The 21,944-nt window shown below is 47.7% G+C and overlaps 1 protein-coding gene across 3 annotated transcripts in view; it reads left to right on the forward strand.

Annotated features, from left to right (window-relative positions):
• Positions 1-21,944, forward strand: part of GTF3C1 (general transcription factor IIIC subunit 1) — a 2,762,707-nt gene that overhangs the window by 694,675 nt on the left and 2,046,088 nt on the right. For all 3 annotated transcript variants that reach the window (XM_086940909.1, XM_086940911.1, XM_086940910.1), the window contains 2 exons: positions 2,461-2,600; positions 4,421-4,574. In XM_086940909.1, coding sequence (XP_086797035.1) covers positions 2,461-2,600; positions 4,421-4,574 — 294 coding nt within the window. The remainder of the gene's footprint in view (positions 1-2,460; positions 2,601-4,420; positions 4,575-21,944) is intronic.

A 21,944-nucleotide genomic window follows, 5' to 3' on the forward strand; every position in this document is an offset into this window, starting at 1 on the left:
TGTTGTGTAATTATGTGGTATTGAGTGTTATGATGTGGAGAGTATTTATGTGGCATTGATTAGTGTGTACATATGTGGTTTGTAATTGTATGGTACTGATAGGTATGATGGGTGTATTTGTTTAATTGAGTAAGTACATAACTACACTCAACACAATACCACTCAGTACCACATAATTACACTGTATTCAATACAACATAAATACTCTCCACATACCACTCAGTACTACATAATTGCACGTCACATAATTACTCTACTTAATGCAAGATAAATACACTACACACAATACCACTCTGTGCCACATAACACAACACATAATTACACTGTACTCAATACAAACTAAATGCACACCTTTCACTCAAGTTCGTGCTATATAAAATAGCAATACAATTGGTCCCACATTACTGAATGTTTGAGCTGCTAGTGTTGCATTATTATTAGCAATGCCAACAGCTCAAGCTTTTATAATACGAGACCTATTGTATTGCAAATGCTTGTTCTGTTTGGTACTCTATCAACCGGCAGATTCCTCACTGATTGTCCACCTCCTCGTACTGTGTAGGGTCCTCTTTTTAAATACAAACGGGTTCCGAGTTGGTATTCAACTCCCTGGTCCTCACTCTGCTTTTGAGAGATTTTAAAGGGCAAAACAATCTGACCTCAGCTGCAAGGTGTGGTACCTGCATGTGGCTCTGCTTTGTCACTTCTCAGGCGATAAGGAGCGAACACGGAGCTGCACAACATCACATAGGGGTGCGTTGGAGCCCTGGTGAGGAAGAGTTTTCCAAATCCAGTCTGGCTCCTGGGAAGTATTCCAAGGTGAAGAATCTGCAGTTAGAGTATTCACCATATGGAACATTATAAAAGGTTAGTAACTGGTTTGTTTTAGGTATGTTTACCACATTGGGAAGGAAAATTAACTGGTGTTGGGAGAAGGAGTGATAATAAGGTTTGTAAAGAGACATGCTAAGGGTTTTGTCTTTAAACTTTTTAATGTCTTTTTTTTGTGGCTACGAACTTAAATCGGTGACACTTTTTGTAGTTTTTTGTGCTCTGATCTCTTGGTGCTGTTTGGGTGGGTAAGAGTTCTTGTTGAACAAAGGGTTGTATGACATTACATCGCATAGTAATACCACGCGTGCCATTACAATGCAGGCATTACTATGCGATATCAATGACATTGCATGCCATTACATCTCATACTTTTCAAACGAAGTATGCTTTTACCATGCATGCCAATACAATGCAAAGGCATTCGTGGTAAAGCAATATTCGTAGTAAAAGTTTGCAAGGTAAGTGACATCCCTACCCTTACACCTACACAGAACTACTCCCACCCCTACACTACCCCTAACCCTAAAACACTACTACACTATAACACTACCCACATTACTCCCACCCCTACTCTATCCCTAACCCTAAAACACTACTACACTACAACACTACCCACACTACTCCCACCCCTACACTACCCCTAACCCTAAAACACTACAACACTACTTCCACACTACTCCCACCCCTACACTACCCCTAACCCTAAAACACTACAACACTACTCCCACCCCTACACTACCCCTAACCCTAAAACACTACTACACTACACTAAACCCTAAAACACTACACAAACACTACTATACTACACTAAACCCTAACACACTACACTACCCTCAAACACTACAACACTACCCTAAAACACACACAACATAAACACTACTACATTACCCTAAAACCTAAATCACTACACACACTACTACACTACCCTAAAACCTTAATCACTACAACAGTACCCTAAACCCAAATACACTACACTAAACAAACACTACAACACCACTACACTACACAAAAAACCACACTAAAACGTAAAAAAACCCCACAAATGTTAAAACACTTTTTACACTACCCTAAACCCTACAATAGAAACCCCCACCCCAAGCTCAAACCCCCTTACCTCTCTCCTCTCCAGCGTCGCCGTCTCTGCTCCTGGTTCCTGCTTCAGCTGCCGCCATTACACATTACATCGCATGCGTTGTAAAAGCGCATGCAATGTATTGGTATGCATGGTTTTTACCACGCGTTGTAACATCACTTGCGTTGTAACGCATGCGATGTAATAGCAATGCATGATAAAAACCGAGTTGTGATGGCCGTTTCCCTGAACACTGTGTCAACTTTGGGTTTCACATTAGAAGGGGCATCATACATGTAAGGCATTGGTCTGTGGAGTTTTCCCCGGACAAATGTGAATGTGTAAAGTTTGAGTTTTTCATTTGATTTTGCTCTATGGAACCAAAAATGTCAATTAGAAGGTGCCTGTGGACCAGGAGTAAAAGTATTAATGAGGCGCGTGACTTGTGCTTAATTTTTATGGATGCATGTACCTAACAATCAATATTCCACTACCAGTATACATCTCTAATGTAGAATTTCAGGTTTAACTTTGTCTTTTTATATCCCAACTAGGAAAAGAATTTGGAGCTGAAAAAGAAAAAAGGCAACAAGAACTTAACAGAGAGGCCACATGAAACATACAGGCTGTTAAAACGTCGAAATATAATTGTTGAATCAGTACGCAATTTGAGATTAATAGAAAGTCTATTCACGTAAGAATGTTTACATTTTGATTTCTTGAGGGGGGATACTTGTATTCAGCAAAACATAGTTTATTAAAATTATATCCAACAAACGTACATTAGTTAATTGTTTCCTAAATGCTTAACTTGCCTAATTTGCTTTTTGGGATTTGGGCAGCATGCCACATTTGAGCAGCTTCAAAACTGTGCAGTGAAATATAAGATACGAAATAAGTAACTTAGAGACAGAGGATGTGACAGAGCCCATCCACACTGTTACGGTAGACTGAATACAATCTTCTCCCATATACTACTTTCATTGAGGACTACAGAATAAGCAAGTTTTATAAGGATTAGCAGTGGTATCTTGTCATCTTCGTTAATGAACAGAAGTGTCATGTCATGTGTGGGTCTCTAACCAGCATGATGGTGTTTTTAAAGGAATGAAGAGCCAGAGTACTAGGCTTGTACAAGAAAATGCAGCTTTAAATTGGTCGCAGGTTGTTAGGAACATTTATCTTTAAACAGCATCAGAATCTATAGTAGTTTTGTTCTTAGTCTTTGAGAGAGATGGTTCTGAATACTAGATCTCTAAAGCAGAATACAATTAACACAATCTTTCTGCCCGTGCATGTTGACTATATGCAATGAAGCTGATCCCGGGCTTCTGGGAGGCCATCTGGCTGGATTGTTTAGACAGATGCCTGGTGGTCTCCCTTGCAAACCCGTCTTTAGGGCATGTGTAATATGAATGTGGCAGCTTAGTTCCAATATTTTTTTCATAAAACACATTGTTTCAAACCGTTGAGTAGAATAGTACAGAACCTTGGTCCGAATACGATCTGGGTGTTACACCAATGGTAATCCATGACAACATGCTTCCCATGGCACAATGGTGGCAATCCCATGCAACATGCTGGCAGTAATTAATCCCTGAAAACATGCTGGCCTTGGCCTAATGGTGCTAATTCCTGGCAACATGGAGGCCCTAGCACACAAATGGTAATTGGAGGAATGCCTGCAGATAGTCACCTTATGCATATCAGTACTAATCCTGATCCTCATGGGAAAAATCCATCCCGTACTACCGAGGATCCCCCCCCCCCCCCCCCCCCCCCCAATATAAGCAACCCCTATTCAGTTATGGCCTTGTTAGGCTTGTCATTGCGTTATAGTCTGCATACTGTGGCACAAGCAGATGAGACTCACATCTAGGCATACTCTTGGCCACCTGAGTCCTTACACCAGACACATAGGCTGCATTCCCTTGTAACATAATGCCTCCGGCACAGTGGTAGTAATCCATGGTATATTCTGGGAAGCTATTATATGATGGTGCCCTGGCACAATTTAAATCATTTTGAATACATTGAAGTTCAAGCAGGCTCAGAGATTGGAAGAACCAGTTCAAGTGAACATTTGCAACAGATATGTTAGTGTAAATGCTTAGCTAACTTCTCAAAAAACCAAGGCAAAGGTATTTTCTATTGCCTGGGCTTTGAGGAGAGGAATGGAAAAGGCAAACCCCCTTGCATTTGTAAGTTCTTTTTTATTTTTCAAAAAAAGTTATGTGGCAAATTTCTGCTTTGGAATAATCTTCATATTGAGACACATTGTAGATAGGTGTTAATGGCTTCTGCTGCAGTAACCTGTTAATTCTCATTCTTCATATAGTTTAAAGTGCATATGTATTTCATACCTAAAAAGTACTTTAACCGCAGTTTATTTTTCGTATTCCTTCTTTAATTCCACGGGGATGCAGTTCAGTAAACATTGTGAAGTCTGATGAATTACTTTTTTATAATTCTACATGTAACATAGAGCTACACCTAGTTATTTTTTCTTTGTAGGCTGCAGAAACTGATCATGGATCAAGAGCGGCAAGATGGTGTGCCTACAAAGTGCTGTAAGAAGTCCATTGTTAGACTGGTTCATAAACTTTCACAGGAAGGACTTCTCCGACTGTACAGAACTACTGTCATTCAAGATGGTATCAGTAAAAAGGTTACTGCCGATTTTGTTAAAGCAGCATTCAACAGCAAAATAGTTTGGAGGCTAATAATGTAGCTTTGGTACTTTCATGTATGTGTTATTTAACAGGGTTTTGTATAGTGCAACAGTTTCCAGCGGACCCTTAGAACTGTTTGATGTTGGTATCCTGGAGGTAAGCTAGTTCAGGAGGGTGCTGCAATGTATCATTAAGGTTTTGAAGCTATTGTCTTTTTTATTTCATTTTTCTTATCTGACAAAAAGTAGAAAAAACAACTTCAAGGAGCATATGGTTGTGCGCACCGGAGGCCAGTTCATATTAGGCATATGGAAATGCTCAATCGCATGGAGGACACAGTGGGCTTTCCATTGCCCCTAGATTTTCTCAAACTTTGGAGGGCATCCTCTAATCGTATTGATGACACACTCAGGCTCCCTACGCATGTCCTTGCCTACTCCTCATTTACCCCAGTATTGGAACTTTCATAGATTCACATGCTTGAATCATTCCCCGTCGTCGAGATGGGAGTCCCCGGTGTAGGAGAGTAGGGTCTACAATCCTATGATCACCCAGATTTTTTGCTTTTGTTTCACTGGTTTACAACTTTCTCTGGCTGTGGGCCTGCCAATCAGACCCACAGCCTGGCTGTTCTCTCTCTAAATTACGGCATGTACCTCAGGTGCATTTACCAATTGGTACTGGGCCACCTTATCAGACCCTGTAACTCAGGGCATAGGTGTACCCAGGGCCTACCAGGGGCTGAAGCATGTATTATGCCACCCCTGGCTGGCCTCCTAAATTTGACACAACTGGCTGCATGACAGCTGGGGCAAAGTCGTGTAATCACCCTTTGCTGTAGATAGAGTATACCTATATCTAACCCTAAAATGGACACACAGATTCCTATCAGTCACTCCTATGGCAGGCCTTGACAATCCTGAAGGCAGAGTGCTTGGAATCATGTGAGATGGTGCTCTGGCATGAGCTGAGCCTGTCTGCAGCTTGCGGAACCAAGTCCTAATAGCTGTTCCATGATATCGCATACCATATACTCTTAAGTGCATTATAATCCTCGCGGTTAAATGCTATCTTTGGTATTGCTTTATCAAAACATGTCGAGTAAGGTGTCATACGAATTGGAATACTAACCCCTCGCCAATTCTGGCGACGGGGTTAGCATTCCACCCTTCTAGAGGGACACAACATGTATGTAACTGTGAACCTCGGTTAAAGTTAAACGAAGCCTCAGCTCCACAAAATGGATGCTGCCACCACAGACACGAGTCTGACCCCCTGCAGCTGGGAGTCCTTCCAGCGAGGGGAGCCTGGACAAAGGGTTTCCTGTCGAGGGCGGTGCTAGCACCGTCCCAGACAGGGTTTTGTGTATCCTGGGTAGGCAGGGCTTTACAGGAAGGTGACTGCTGAGTGGCACCCCGGTGCTCACTACGCATAGGCCAGTCAGAACCAGTTCCAGGGGCACACCAGCCCCTGGCCTGGGGAAAGTCCGGCATGGGAGAGGGGTGTAACCACCCCCTCCTAGTCCCACCCATAGGCAGGACCTAGTCACCGGGTCAGCCCCTTTTCTTAGCATAAAGATAGGAGCGGGCCCCCTGTTCAAATTAGATCATCTTTGGAATCAAGACACGACTTTCTGCGAAAGGACATCGAGATTTCTTCTTCAAGATTCTCCCTTGTGGCTAAGGAGTAGTCACCCTGCATCAAGCGGGCACCATCCTAAGAACACTGCGGTCTGCTGCAAGTCCTTCCTCCGGAATCCGACTGCCCAGCTCGACAAGACCCGGCTTCCCTGGCACCTCTGACCTCTACTCACCTCTACAGCAAAGCTGAGAACCGTGAGTGCGACGAGACCTCGAGGGACCGACGATCGCCAAGACTGCACGACTTTCTTGCAACAAGCCCACCGAGTGTTCCACTGGTGAGTGCTTTGGGGTCCAAGAAGCCCCAACCCTGAGCAGCTCCAGCACCGAAGATCAGCCCTCCAGCATCTCCACAATCTGCGTGGGGCCCTTCTGCTTTTGCCTGCTCACCGCGTTGTTTGGCTACTAGCCGGCTGGCTTGTGGCCTTCTTAAGGACGCCCGACGACATCACTGCTGCTGGTCTGGTTGCTCCAGACTGGCCCTTGCTTCCTTCTTCAAGAGAGGCACCCCGGACCCTCCTGGTCCACTCCAGACACCATTTTGAGTCCACCGCGTGGGCTTGAATTTGCCAAGGCTTTGTTGCCCAATCCTGGGTCCAGCGACGCCGACAGCTTCATCCATCGTGGGACAGCTCGCTCCTCCATCCTGGTCGCCGACAACGCCTCCTGGTCCGTGAGATCTGCAGAGCACAGCGTCGCCCACTCACCTGGTCGAGGTGACTACCATCCGGTGCCCTCCTGGTGCCACCTGACTACTGGCTAGTAGTCACGAACTTGGTCCCCTCTGCTTTCAGGTATCGTCCATCTTCAAGATCCAGGCTTGGATCACTTCGAACTCTCTTCACTGGTCGCCTGCCAGCATCTTTCTTCCAGGCTCCTGGTCCGTCTACGAGGATTCCCGACGTCTTTTGAGACCTATGCAGCTGCAGCCCCTGGGCTAGGTAACTTCGGCATTTCGGTGCCCCAGCATAGCCTCACTATCCAAGGGTCAGAATCCACTTTCGTTTTCCTCCCACCAGGTCGGGTTCGCCCGAGAACACTAACTCTGTGAAATCTAGCTACCATAGACTTTGTCCCGCATCACGCGTGAGAGTGCACACTCTGCACCTGAGTCCCCTGGGTCTCCTAGAAGTAATCTGAAGATTCTATAGTCAAGATCTAGCGATTCCAAAGCCTATTAGTACTGTACTTACCTGCTAGTAATTTCGCATTCCACTTCCAGAGTATATGGTTTTCCGTGCCCCTCGGGCATTTGTATATACTGTGCTAACTTAAGTATTTTCGTAAGAGTTTTGTTTTGTGCTTAGTACCCTGTCCTCATAAAGAGTACAGGGCTGTTGTGATTCTTAATAAATATCTTGTTTATTTTCATAACACTTGTGTGGTGTCCTTTCACTTGGTGTTCAAGGGGTATATGTGTGGTATAACAGCTGGCTTAACACGCCCTCTCGAGTTTTTAGCCTTAGACTGCTCGTATCCACGCTACTAGGATAGCTGGTCTATAAGGTTGACTTACAACCAATCATCAATAAGGGTTGCTGGACTGATACATAGTGTTCACTAGAATAGTGAGCACTGCATATCAGGCCACCTTCTCACACCCGGTATATAAAAATAGCTATGCAAAGCTATTACAAACCAGAAACCATTCCTAGGCCGATTCCAGGTTTGTAACATATCCACCTCTTTTTTGTAAAAGAGACAAAAAAAAAACAACAACCAACCAATCAGATCAGCCTCAGCCCTTGGAACCCTCCTGAGAGAACCTCAGACCTTCATATTTTCTACCGGATGTTGTGTAAGGGAGTCTCCACTGACCTCTGCTCATTATTTTACTACTTTTTTTCTTATATATTCTTTTTATTTACTGTGACAGTACATTTATAGGAATTCGAAGCCACACAACATTTTAGACCTGACAAGAGCAAAGCGTAGATATAAAAGCATTGTACAAACTGAGCACATTATCTGTAAACCACTAAGTGGAGTCAAGATCAAAGTCCCCATTAGTCCTTCTCAGTTCCGCCATTGGGGAAACACATAAATCCACGCTCGATGTATTCCATTTAGCCCATTTCTGATCCCATTTCTTCGGGCAGCCCTTGTGTTTAAATACCTCCTTTTCAGCAACCATTGCAGCATCCATATTAGGCCATATCCGATACGTGGGCAGATCCCCGGTCCCCCATGTTTGGGCAATGTTTCTCTTAGCAATGGTAAAACCCAGTGAGGCCCACGTACGTTAAGTCGGGGTGAGGTCGGTGGCCTCCCATATATTTAACAGACAGTCATGGGGAGTTGGTTATATTCTTCCCACCCACCTATACAAGTGTTGAGACAATTCTTTCCCATTTCATTCTTCTTGTTATGTTGTTCTACATTGTAGCGGACTGTGGAAAGCGCCGGGACACTCTTCTAGAGTAGCCGAGCGCTATACAAACGCATTTTAACATAACATAACGAATGAGCAGAGAGCTGGGCACTCCCAGTTCATGTGGAAAAACGTGCCTTCTGCTGCACACCACCTAAGGCATCCAGTGTCCGGTCTACAACCCATTTTGACCAACATGTGTGCAGAGAGGTATGTTCTATGTGGGATTTTTAACTGGATTAACCATAGCCAAATTGGAATGGCCACCTCCTTGGGAGAGGATAATGCCTCCTGCCAGTCGTCCTCCTCCAAGTACTCAATATCCGATTCCCACGACTGCCAGGAACGTATTAACGGGTCCGTATTATTGTTTATTGATTTGTGGTATGTAAGGGATATTGCCTTGCCTTACATGAAGTCCTTTAGGGGTCTATCTTATAAAGGGGACGCTTTGGGTACGACCTCACCGCTCGTTACAGCGGTAGTCAAGGCATGACCAATGTGTAGATACCAATGTGTAAATAGCTGTATGTTACTGACCCCGCCAGTTGGTATTCCGCTTGTAGGTCTTTAAATGGGACTATTGCGTTACGCTTCCAAAGTTCACCAACTGAAGAGAGGCCAATTACAACACATTTGTCAAATCCCGGGCAGTTACCCAGCGTGCCAAGCAGCTTGGTCTCCCATATGGGGGTAATTAGTGTTAGTTTCTTGTCTCACCCCAGTGTTTTAATAGCTCCGTGCCAGAGTGCGATTGTTTGGGCCGTGGGGCCTGTAAGGTGTTGGTGTTTGGGGGTTAGAATAAAGTGCTCTTCGATAACCACCTGGGTTCATTATCCATTTGTCTGTTCGATACGCTGGTTCAGACAGTTAGGCAAAGATCCAGTGATTAATGACTGCAAGAGCGGAGGTCCAATAGTATAGTTTAATGTCGGGCAACGCGATTCCACCATCATACCACCCTCTGGTCAAGTTATGGACAGCGATGCATGGATTTTTCCCATCTCATAAGAGTTCCAACCTCGCTCTCTATGTTGGTGAAGTACGTATCCGGGACATTATAGGAGGTGTTCTGCAGCACATATAAACAAGCATTTGCAATGCAATAGGTCTCGCATTAGGAAAGTGTGAGCTATTTGTATTGTAAAGGACAATTTTTTAAAATGTGTTGGCTTTGAAAATATATAAATTAATAGCATTGTTATTCACAAAGCCAATAGCTTACACTTCCCTTATGCGAGTACTATTGGCTATGGCAATGCTTGTTGGTTGCAAGCAAGGACAGTGCTGATGTGGTGCTGAGTGATGCTGTTGTGGTGCTGAGTTATGATTTGGTTGGGCTGAGTGATGTGGTGGTGTCCCAGAGTGATGTGGTGGTGCCCCAGAGTGATGGTGGTGCCCCAGAGTGATGTGGTGGTGCCCCTGAGTGATGTGGTGGTGCCCCTGAGTGATGTGGTGGTGCCCCTGAGTGATGTGGTGGTGCCCCTGAGTGATGTGGTGGTGCCCCTGAGTGATGTGGTGGTGCCCCTGAGTGATGTGGTGGTGCCCCTGAGTGATGTGGTGGTGCCCCTGAGTGATGTGGTGGTGCCCCTGAGTGATGTGGTGGTGCCCCTGAGTGATGTGGTGGTGCCCCTGAGTGACGTGGTGGTGCCCCTGAGTGACGTGGTGGTGCCCCTGAGTGACGTGGTGGTGCCCTATAGTGACGTGGTGGTGCCCTATAGTGACGTGGTGGTGCCCTATAGTGACGTGGTGGTATCCTATAGGGATGTGGTGGTGTCCTATAGGGATGTGGTGGTGTCCTATAGTGATGTGGTGGTGTCCTATAGTGATGTGGTGGTGTCCTATAGTGATGTGGTTGTGTCCTATAGTGATGTGGTGGTGTCCTATAGTGATGTGGTGGTGTCCTATAGTGATGTGGTAGTGTCCTATAGTGATGTGGTGGTGTCCTATAGTGATGTGGTGTGCGGCAGTGTGTGGTGTGCGGCAGTGTGAGGCGCGCGGCTGTGTGTGGCGCGCGGCGGTGTGTGGCGCGTGGCGGTGTGTGGCGCGCGGCGGTGTGAGGCGCGCGGCGGTGTGAGGCGCGCGGCGGTATGAGGCGCGTGGCGGTGTGAGGCGCGCGGCAGTATGAGGCGCGCGGCAGTATGAGGCTCGCGGTAGTGTGAGGCTCGCGGCAGTGTGAGGCGCGCGGCAATGCGAGGCGCGCGGCAGTGCGAGGCGCGCGGCAGTGCGAGGCGCGCGGCAGTGCGAGGCGCGCGGCAGTGCGAGGCGCGCGGCAGTGCGAGGCGCGCGGCACTGCGAGGCTCGCGCCAGTGCGAGGCTCGCGCCAGTGGGAGGCGCGCGGCAGTGTGTGGCTGCACGCCACACACTGCTGCAGTGGGGGGGGTACGGGACGCATTCCTTTGAAGTCTGATGGGGGGGGGCGGGGGAGCGGCTTGGGAGCGGATTCCTTTGAAGTCTGATGCCGAGGCTCAGACAAATGGTGGTGTGCGAGCGGCTTCCTTTGAAGTCTGATGCCGAGGCAGATGGTGTTTAATGTGCACGCGCCTGCTTCATACGCCTGCCTCACATGAACTCCACGCAATCCGCAGTTTGGTAGAGTTTTTGAACTGCTTACTATAATCTCGGCTATTGATCCCTAACCGGATATAATAGGCGAGACCTAAACATGGGGCAACACTAGCATTTTAAAAAGTGCAACCTTACCCAGGAGAGTCAGAGGTAGGGACCGCCAGTGCAGGACATCTTTCTGCAGTGAGATCGGTGGGGCCTTAAGATTGGTGTCATAGAAACCGGTGGGGTGCAGGGTTATAAATATGCCAAGATAGTGAAATCCCTCTGTTGCTATTGTAACATTAGTGTCTTTGAGCAACCAAGGTGCGGGACCCTGAAGCATAAACAGTATGGATTTTGTCCAATTAATTGTGTACCCTTGGAGTGTGCTAAAAATGACAAAAATATGGAGGATCCGGTGAATCGAGATTGATGGGGCCGTGACATACAGTAAGGCATCGTCGGTGTAGGAGAGTAGGATCTGCTACTTATGGTTAACCCCACTTTTTGCTGGTGTTTCACAGTTTTTTGACTTTAGCCTGGTTGGGACCCTGCTATCCAGGACCCCAGGCTAGCTGCTTCCTCTCTAAAATGATTCCAAGTACTTTAGGTACACTCTAGTTTGGTTACTGCGGTACCCTTTTAAGTCACTAGTTTCTCTTCCAGGGGATCCTCATCAATAGTTATAAGCATTAGAATATTTCCGCCCATGCGCAGGACCCCGGAAACACACACACACACACACACACACACACACACACATATATATATATTTATTTCCACCATACATGAATAACATGCATTAGAAACATGAGAAACAACAAAGTTTGTTTTGGAACGGTTTTAATGCTCAGAAAATAGTAGAAATTCTTATAAAACACTGAAAGCATAGGAAGCTCCCAGGCTGCATTGCAAACACATAGTCTAAAAAGGCTTAAAAGCTAACCTGTAGCTGCATGCAATAAACTGACACCGTGCCTTTAAGGCACTCCTGACCCCCAGCTTCCCATCATGCCTCAGGGGTGACAGTTAGGTCAGTTGTTCTTTCCGGCTCCTTCTGGAAGGATCCTGGCAACACAGCTCCACTCTTTTCTGATTTCTTCAGAAAAATCTTTTCACTTTTAACAGCTTTTTAGGTCTCGCCTGTCGATGCGCATGCGCATCGAGCAAGCGAGACTATGGGGGCTTATCGACTCTTTATCCACTGCAAGGAATTGTGGCGATTCCTTGCAGTGCCCGTGACTTTTAAGCTCAATGCGCATGCGCATTGAGCTTAAAAGCGCGTGCACATGGCCCCAGCCGCCTGCCTTGCCTACTCTCCCGCCCCCTCACTTCTTGATTGCACGGCCGCTAGGCCGTGCCTCCCCTACTCCTCCTCCTACTCTCCTCCCCTCCCGTCTGTTCCCGCACTCCTCCCCTACTCTCCCGCCCCCTCACTTCTTGATTGCACAGCCGCTAGGCCGTGCCTCCCCTACTCCTCCTCCTACTCTCCTCCCCTCCCGTCTGTTCCCGCACTCCTCCCACACCCCCGCTCCGCCCCCTCACTCTCACAGGATCACAGGAAAACAAAACTACTACTAACCGCGAACAAGAACTCCGACAGGCCTGGAGGTTATGATAAAAGAGGAGTTTATTACAGATGGAATGAGGAAAGTTATTTACGTTGCGTTAAGCACCATGGCAACCTCGCTACGCCACTGACGCGCTGCCACTGTCCAGCAATACGCCCAGTCTAATCAAGTCACTGTTTACAAACATATCGGTTGCAAAGAAATGTGAGAAAATATTCATCCGGCTATAAGGAATCTCGCTGCCAAAGTGTAAGGCGCTGCATTTTCTTCACAACCAAACTTCAAAAGAACACTGAGACCGTAACCATATTAACAACGCCACGTCACAGAGGCGCCCATGACCTAGACAGCCAGCAGCCAGAGAGCAAGGGAGGAGAGTGGGTGGGGCCTGGCCACGCCTCGCTTATTACTTTTTACCCAATTGCCCATTTCGGCCTGACTCCTGCATGGCCGTCTCCACCAAGGCTCGGCTAGCTCAGGACTGTCATGTTCGCGACGGCGCGTCGCTCTGACGTCAGCTACGAGGTTGACGTGTCGGCGGAGCAGGAACTGGAAAACGCTGGGAGTGAGAGGGTCTGTCATCGGGAGTAGCAGCAGGAGATACCGAGACCCACCGAGACACTTCCACCAGCCATGGCTGTGCGCACTTCCCTAGGTCCCCTTTGCCTGCTGATGACGATCAACCATTTGTCGGCTTTCTACCTACCCGGTTTGGCTCCGGTCAATTTTTGTGAGCCCAATGAGCGGAACGACGAATGCATGGTGAGGATTTGTGCACTTCCATCGATAGGATTAAACAGATCGTTCTTGAGGCAGGGATCGGCGGCCTATACAAATTATTCGGTCAGTCGTTCCCCCCCGAAAGCTGCATGATTTAGAGGGTCACGGGTTGATCCCTACACGTGACCGTTTATAGTTGACAGGTTCGGTCTTAACATAGTTCCCAAATTATAAAGCTCATTTCTCTTCACATATACCTTTTTTGGCTTGGACATCTCTTGGATTTTCAGAAAGGTGCTTTTTTAATCTCCCAATTTGTCATCCGGAGTGTATTGCTCAGTAAGCCTGAGGTTGGTGCTATTTTGAAGAATGACTGCACTTGTATGATTCGTTTAAGACCACCCTAAATGTATGTATGTAGCAGAGGCAACCTCGTTTGATGGGCATCATGTAATAGAAACTCAAAGTAAATTATTAAGTGGATAATCGGTAGTCAGTCTCTCGACAGGATAAAAACACAGATATTTGAGTGTTCATTGTAGTTCCCATTTAGCGTGGAAAACTTTGAAAAAATGGTCCCAAAGATTTTGGCACAAGTGAGAGGATTTCTCTTTCCCAGCCTGGATAAACAAGATATAGAACAACTAACCTAAAATTATGAAGCTACAGTGTATGCAATTTCAATGCGAGTTAGAGTGGTGACTGTTTAAATCAATCGGTTCAACTACATAATAGGTCTCTATGGATATTTGTCTATGCATGCAGATTACCAGTTCTAGCCTTACGTATGCAGCTAGTAACAGGGATTTGTGCACTAGCTTTCAGTTTTATAAATATAGGAGCAACCTTTTTACAGCCTGTTACAAGTCGGTGCCTATTTGCATACTGTTTCACCGAGAACAGGACTAGTATAAACTCCTTTTAACATAATAAACATATTAATCTCCTCTTGGAAGCAAAACTGTTATGTACAGAGGAGATTCAAGCAATTCCAAGCTCAGTTTTGCAATTATTAAATCTTAATTTTCTGAATATTTCCAGACGTAGCTTGCTAGCATTTGAGTTACAGCTTTTAGAATTGTTTATGGCTTTTTTTATTTGTAATTCTTTAGCATTGGCTACAGGAAACAAAAATGCAAAAGATTTACAAAAAAAACCCATAAACAATTCTAAAAGCACTAACTCTAATGCTGCGAGACCTATTGCATTTCCAATGCTTGTTCTCTTTACTTCGACGTTTTACATCTTTAGAAGTAAGAGACTGTCCTTTTTTTGACAGATTAAGGCGTTTTAACTCTTGCCATTCTTGTGGTCATAAGAAGGCCAAAACAGACTCTCACGAAGTCTGCATCCTTTGTCTCCATGAAGACCATGACCCAAAGGCCTGCTCTCACTGTCAGCTCCTGACCAGCAGAACTTTGAAAGACCGAGAGTGAATTCGGATTTATGGCCTGTCGAGAGGAAGATCTCCAGTCAAGAAGGTCTCCAAGAGGGCTAGAACATCTTCTAGTAGTAAGTTCTCGCATCCTTCAGCTTCAGTGTCGGGCTCTGCGCTGAAAAAAGATCTTCAATGGGTCATTTATCGAAGAAATGGCCCTCGACAGCGGGCTCGCCGTCGAGAAAAGGTATGTCGTCGACGTCGAAGATTCATCCTCTGCTGTCGTCAACCGGGCGGCGATCGCCGTTGAGATGCAGAGACCCTCCGCCGTCATCAACCCGGCGACGATCGGCGTCGAGGAGCAGGGACCCTTCGCCGTCGTCATCTCGACGACTATCGGCGTCGAGGCACCAAGGCCATCCGTCGACGTCGGCAAGGCGTTCGAAGCCGAGGGCAGGTTCTCTTCTGTCGTCGCAATCCCACCAGCGATCAACGTCAAACAAGGAAACCTCCGCCGTCGTCAACTGGGCAACGATCGGCGTCGAGGTTGAAGTCTCAGTTTTCGTATCTGCGTTGCGGGCGAGACAAACCCTTTCGCCTTCGTCTCGAAGACCTTCGATGTCGAGACTGGATCCAGCTCAGTCATCGTCTAGAAGACATTTGGCGTCGAGTGAGAGACATCCTCCGTCGTCTGCTTCTCATCACCGTTCGACGTCGAGAGAGCACTCACCTGCGTCTCATCGACACCAATCGACGTCGAAGATAAGTTCGGCGTCGAGGGGAAGGCAGGAGCCTAGATCGGCGTCCAGAATGCGTTAATAATCGAGACAGGCCTCCAGAGAGATCTGGGGACTCAGTGGTCCTGGTGACCGAGTCGGCGTCACGACATTAGTCTCCTCACTCTTCCAGGAGGGCATATACAAAGTCGCCCACTCCGGAACCTGCTGCCCGTGTCTACAAGTCTCCTTCACGATCAAAGGGGGCCCCTGCTGCGACTCAGTTGTCCCCAAGATGGTACCTACCTGCAAGTCACTGGAAGGACTCTGGAGCAGCAAAGCGGATGCTGGAATATGCCAGCTCTGTTCATAGGTCTCCTTTGCAGAGACTAGTGGATGAAGCAGACAGAGCGAGCCTTCCTAGACACAGAGGTCTCCAGAGCCAAGGCGCCACTGGTCTCGCTCTCCGAGACGCGAGGACCGCACTGGGAGATCGAGAGAAGGGAGGATTTCTGAACATCGACGGCGTAGGAGAACACCATCTACGTCCTCGTCTTCCTCCACCTGATCCTACATCAGAGATTACTCTCCCACACTAACTGACAGCCCGATTACCAGGGTCTCTCCCATAGATGACATTACCACCTACCATGAGGTTCTGCAAAGAGGTGCTGAAAAGCTTAATATTGAGATGTCTGTCCTGCAAGTCACGACAACAGTGATTTTCGAAACTCTCCATAAGAAGATCAGAATCTCGACCTCTACTGCCACTGGTTCCTGGGATCCTTGACCGTCATGGACACGTTTTTAACTCCAGCGACCATTAAGGCGGTTCCAGCTCGTCTCTCGAAAAAATACAAGCCGGCTACCTCAGATCCAGTCTTCGTCAAGACAGACCCTCTTGCAGACTCTGTCATTGTGGCAGCAGCGAAAAAGACACATGCTGTGTCGGCCACTTCTGTTCCACCAGATAAGGACAGCAGGTCACAGGACTCGTGGGTTCGCAAGGTCTGCACTTCTGCTGTGGCTTCCCTTAAGGTCTCCAGCGCGGCTGTGTAGCTTGGCAGGTATGACCCGGCTCTGGGACTCTTTGGAGCGTTTCCAAGCCAAGCTCCCAAAGGAAGACCAGAAGGATTTCGCAGAGATAGTCACAGAGGGATCTCTGGTGGCTAACCAAGCAATAAGCACAGGGGCAGATGGTGCGGTGTTATCAGCGCACTCTTATTCGCATGGAGTATGCGCCAGAAGATCGTCCTGGTTATGGTTAACAGGACTTAAGCCAGACGCTCAACAAAGGATCATGAACCTCCCGTTCTCCGGCTCTTCTCTCTTCGGCTCCCACGCTGACGAGGAGATGACTAGAATGAAGACAGAGTTGGACATGGTCAAGGCAGTTAGACTGGAGAAGATAAAGGAATTTAAGCGCCGCTACAAATCCAACCGTTGCAAAGGGCCTCAACAGAGGGTTCAAACCCCTCAGTGGTCCCAAAATAAGAACCAGGGTGTAGGAGAGTAGGGTCTGCAATCCTATGATCACCCCAGATTTTTGCTTTTTGCTTCACTGGTTTATGACTTCCCTGGCTGTGGGCCTGCTAATCAGACCCACAGCCTAGCTGTTCTCCCACGAAATTGACACGTGTACCTTAGGTGCATTTTCCAATTGGTACTGAGCCACCTTATCAGACCCTGTAACTCAGGGCATAGGTGTACCCAGGGCCTACCAGGGGCTGCAGCATGTATTATGCCGCCCCTGGCTGGCCATCTAAATCTGACACAACTGGCTGCACGACAGCTGGGGCAAGGTGGTGTAATCACCCTTTGCTTTAGATATAGTATACCTATATCTAACCCTAAAATGGACACAGATTCCTATCAGTCACTTCTACGGGAGGCCTTAACAATCCTGGTGGCAGAGTGCTTGGAATCATGTGAGATGGTGCTCTGACATGAGCTGAGCCCGTTTGCAGCTTGCGGAACCAAGTCCTAATAGCTGTTCCATGATAACGCATACCATATACTCTTAAGTGCATTATAATCCTCGCAGTTATATGCCAACTCTGGTATTGCTTTATCAAAACATGTCGAGTAAGGTGTCATACGAATTGGAATACTAACCCCTCGCCAATTCTGGCGACGGGGTTAGCATTCCACCCTTCTAGAGGGACACGACATGTGTGTAACTGTCAGGGGCGGTGCTAGCACCATCCCAGACAGGGTTTTGTGTATCCTGGGTAGGCAGGGCTTTAGAGGAAGGTGACTGCAAGTGGCACCCCGGTGCTCACTATGCATAGGCTTGAACCAGTTCCAGGGGCACACCACCCCCTGAGCTTGGGAAACTCCGGCATGGGAGAGGGGTGTAACCACCCCCCCTCCTGGTCCCACCCATGGGCAGGACCTAGTCCCGTACCAGCCCCTTTCTTTAGTATAAAGGTGGGAGCGGGGACCCTTCCAAATTAGATCATCTTTGAATCCTGAAACTACTTTCTACGAAAGGAACTCAAGACTTCTTCTCAAGATTTCTCCCTTGTGACTAAGGAGTAGTCACCCTGCATCTGCGGGCACCAACTAAGTAACCTGCGGTTTGCTGCACGTCCTTCCTCCGGAATCAGACTGACCAGCACGACGAGACCCGGCTTCCCTGGCACCTCTGACCTCTACCTACATCAGCCCAGCTGAGATTCGTGGGTGTGACGAGACCTCGAGGGACCGGCCATCTTCAGAACTGCACTACGCTTATCCAGCACGACCGCCGAGGGATCCTCGAGTGAGTGCTTTGGGGTTTGAGAAGCCCTAACCCTGAGCAGCTCCAGCACCGAAGTCCAGCCCTTCAGCATCCACGAGATCTGCGTGGGGCCCTTCTGCTCTTTGCTGCTCACCGTGTTGTCCGGCCACTTGCCTGCTGGCTTGTAGCCCTCTTGACGACCAACGATGACATTTCCATCGCTGGTCTGGTTGCTCCAGGCTGGCCCTTGCTCCCCTCCAACAGAGGAGCACCCCGGACCCTCCTGGTCCACTCCAGACGCCATTTTGAGTCCACCGCGTGGGCTTGCATTTGCCAAGGGTTGTTGCTCCAATCCTGGGTCCAGCATCGCCGACAGCAGATACCTTCGTGGGACAGCTCGCACCTCCATCCTGGTCGCCGACAACGCCTCCTGGTCCGAGAGACTGCAGAGCCCAGCGTCGCCCACTCACCTGGTCGAGGTGACTCCATCCGGTGTCATCCTGCTTACAGGTATCCTTCACCACCGATCCAGGCTTGGATCACATCGAACTTCATCACTGGTCACCTGCCAGCAACTTCTTCTTTCAGGCTCCATAGACTGCAACGAGGATTCCCGACGTCTTTTCAGCCCTATGCAGCCGCAGCCCCTGAGCATTTCGGTGCTCCAGCATAGCTTTGCTATCCAAGGGTCCAGATCCTTTTTCGTTTCAGCTCTACCTAGTCGGATTCGTCCGATAACACTAACTTTACGAAATCTAGCATCCATAGACTTTGTCCCGCATCCCGCGTGAGAGTGCACACTCTACACCCGATCTCCCTAGGCCTCCTGCTCGTAATCTGAAGGTTCAGTAGTCCAGTCCTAGCGATCCTAAAGCCTTTGAGACTAGTTACTTACCTGCTAGTATTTCGCATTCCACTTTTAGAGTATATGGTTTTTCGTGCCCCTCGGGCATTTGTGTAAATTGTGCGACTTTCAGTATTTCTTTAAGAGCTTTGGATTGTGCTTAGCGCCCTGTCCTCATAAAGAGTCCAGGGTTGTTGTGTTCTAAATAAATATCCTTTTATTTTCATAACTTGTGTGGTGTCCTTTCACTTGGTGTTCAAGGGGTATATGTGATGGTGTAACAGCTGGCTTAACACGCCCTCTAGAGTTTAGCCTAAAGACTGCTCTTGTCCATGCTACTAGGATAGCTGGTCTAACGGTTGACTTACAACCAATCATCAATAAGGGTTGTTTGGACTGATACATAGTGATCACTAGAATAGTGAGCACTGCATATCAGGCCAACTTCTCACACAGGGGAAGACCCAGTTCCGAGGAGGAAAGTCCAACAGAGGTAGAGGTGGTCACCAACAGCAGTCCTCTACCACGATGAGAGGAGGGAAGTCCTGAGCAGTGGCTTCCTCCGCCTCAGTTGCCCACTTCAGTCGGAGGAAGTGCTTCTCAACATCTAGCAGAGTGGGCCCGCATCACAAAAGATCGCTGGGTGCTGAATATACTGAGCAATGGATATGCACTACGTTTCCGAGCGCTTCCGAAGGACATTCCACCAACAAAGTCTCGTCCCCTTCAATTACAGCTGCTTCGGAAAGAGGTGAGAGCTCTTCTCCAAAAGCAGGCGATAGAGGAGGTTCCACCCTCTCAAAGAGGAAAAGGAGTTTACTCCAGATATTTTCTTGTCCCCAAAAAAGATCAGGAGGGCAAGTTTCGACCAATTCTGGACCTTCGACTGCTGAACAAAGTCCTAGTGAAGGAAAAGTTTCGCATGTTGGCCCTTCACCTAATGTCCACATCTGCAAGTAGGGGATTGGATGTGTTCAGTGGACCTCCAAGATCCGTACTTCCACATCTCCATCACAAGACGACATCGACATGCTGGAACTCCGGGCAGTCCATCTATTATGAAAGCTTTCCTGCCTGCGATCAAGTCAGATTCAGTCCTGGTCCAGACAGACAACACAACGACCATGTTCTACCTGAACAAGCAAGGTGGAACTTGGTCACGTCCGCTCTCCCTGGAGTCTCAGGCCATCTGGCACTGGCTGCTCGCCCAGAACCTCTCGGTGGTAGCAGTGCATCTTCCAGGAGAGCTAAAGAGCAAGGCAGACGCCCCCAGCAGGCACTTCGAAGATCAGCCAGACTGGGTTCTGCATGACGAGGTGGTGGCAGACCTTTTCAATCGTTGGGGTAGTCCGAAAATAGATCTGTTCGCGGACGACGAAAACACAAAATGCCACGCCTTACCGTCCAGGTTCCACTGTCCAGGTACAAGAGGGAATGCTCTTTTGATGGACTGGTCATGGACATTTGCCTACGCCTTTCCTCCTCTGCCCCTGATCCATCAGGTGATGGCCAAGCTACTCAGACCAACATGACTATGATTCTGATAGCCCCAGACTGGCCACGGTAGTGGTGGTACCTGGACCTTCTACACCTGTTGGTGCTTCCACATAGGAGACTACCTTGCTGGCCGGACCTGCTGTCCAAGATGGGAGGGAGGATTCTTCATCCCAACCTTCCCTCACTGAACTCAACAGCATGGCTCCTGAAGTCCTACAAAACGGACATTTAAATTTGCCTCCTGATTGTATGCATATTTTAAAGGAAGCAAAAAGACCATCCACAAGAATGTCCTATGCGTTTAAGTGGAAGAGGTTTTTTCTTTGGTGTGGGGAGCATTACTTTGATCCCACGAAGGGACAGGAGGATGTTATTCTCCCTTACCTTCTGTACCTAGCAAGATCTGGTCTTGAATATGCTTTGATTAGAGTGCATTTATCTGCCATTACGGCTTATAGGAAGTCAACTAGTCAGTCCTCCTTTTTCCAAATGCAGGTGGTCCAGGACTTCTTACAGGGGTTAAAGAAAGTGTATCCCCCTGTTAGAAACCCTTCTCCTCTGTGGGAGTTGAACCTGGTGTTGTCTAAGTTGATGGGTCCTCCCTTTGAGCCCATCCACAGAGCTTCCTTGCAGCACTTATCTTGGAAGGCTGCTTTTCTAGTAGCGATTACATCAGCTCGCAGAGTAAGCGAGATACAAGCGCTATGTACCAATGAGCCTTACACTGTTTTACACCTTAACAGAGTAGTCTTGAGGGCACATCCTTTTTTTCTCCCTAAGGTGGCATCTGATTTTCACATCAATCAGTCCATTTCCCTGCCATCTTTCTTCCCTGATCCGGCGACCCCAGCAGTGAGTGATGTCACTGACTATGTCATGAGTGATGTAATATGTGACGTCATCAGCAGTGCATTGCAGTCGCGCAAGTTATAGTGAGTCCAACTAACTATAACGTGGGAATTTCAATGGTTATATGTCAGTAAAATTTCTAGGTAACTATAACTGGTGTGAAACCTATGGTTTTTTCAGTGAATATATATATACACGAACGTGCGGATGAGATGTTTGCCGACATGCCAGTAGTAACCAGCACCGGTCAACAGAACAAGGTGCAAACAACTGAGCAAAGGGATGTCAAAAGTTTGCTTAAAAAATAAAAACAATTGCAGCGTAATGAGCTAACCAAATGGTGGGAGCGAAAATCTCTTGAAAAGTATAAAGAGGCGGGGAGAGTGCCGAGTGGCTTACGAGTGCTAATAGCCCCTTATTTTGTAAATCCCAATCCCCTTATGCTAAAGGAATGGGTCACGAATAACTTGGAAGCCTCTATGAACATGGTCTGCATGTTGGTGAAATA

The sequence above is a fragment of the Lissotriton vulgaris genome, chromosome 10 (assembly GCF_964263255.1).
Source record: "Lissotriton vulgaris chromosome 10, aLisVul1.2, whole genome shotgun sequence".
NCBI lineage: Eukaryota > Metazoa > Chordata > Amphibia > Caudata > Salamandridae > Lissotriton > Lissotriton vulgaris.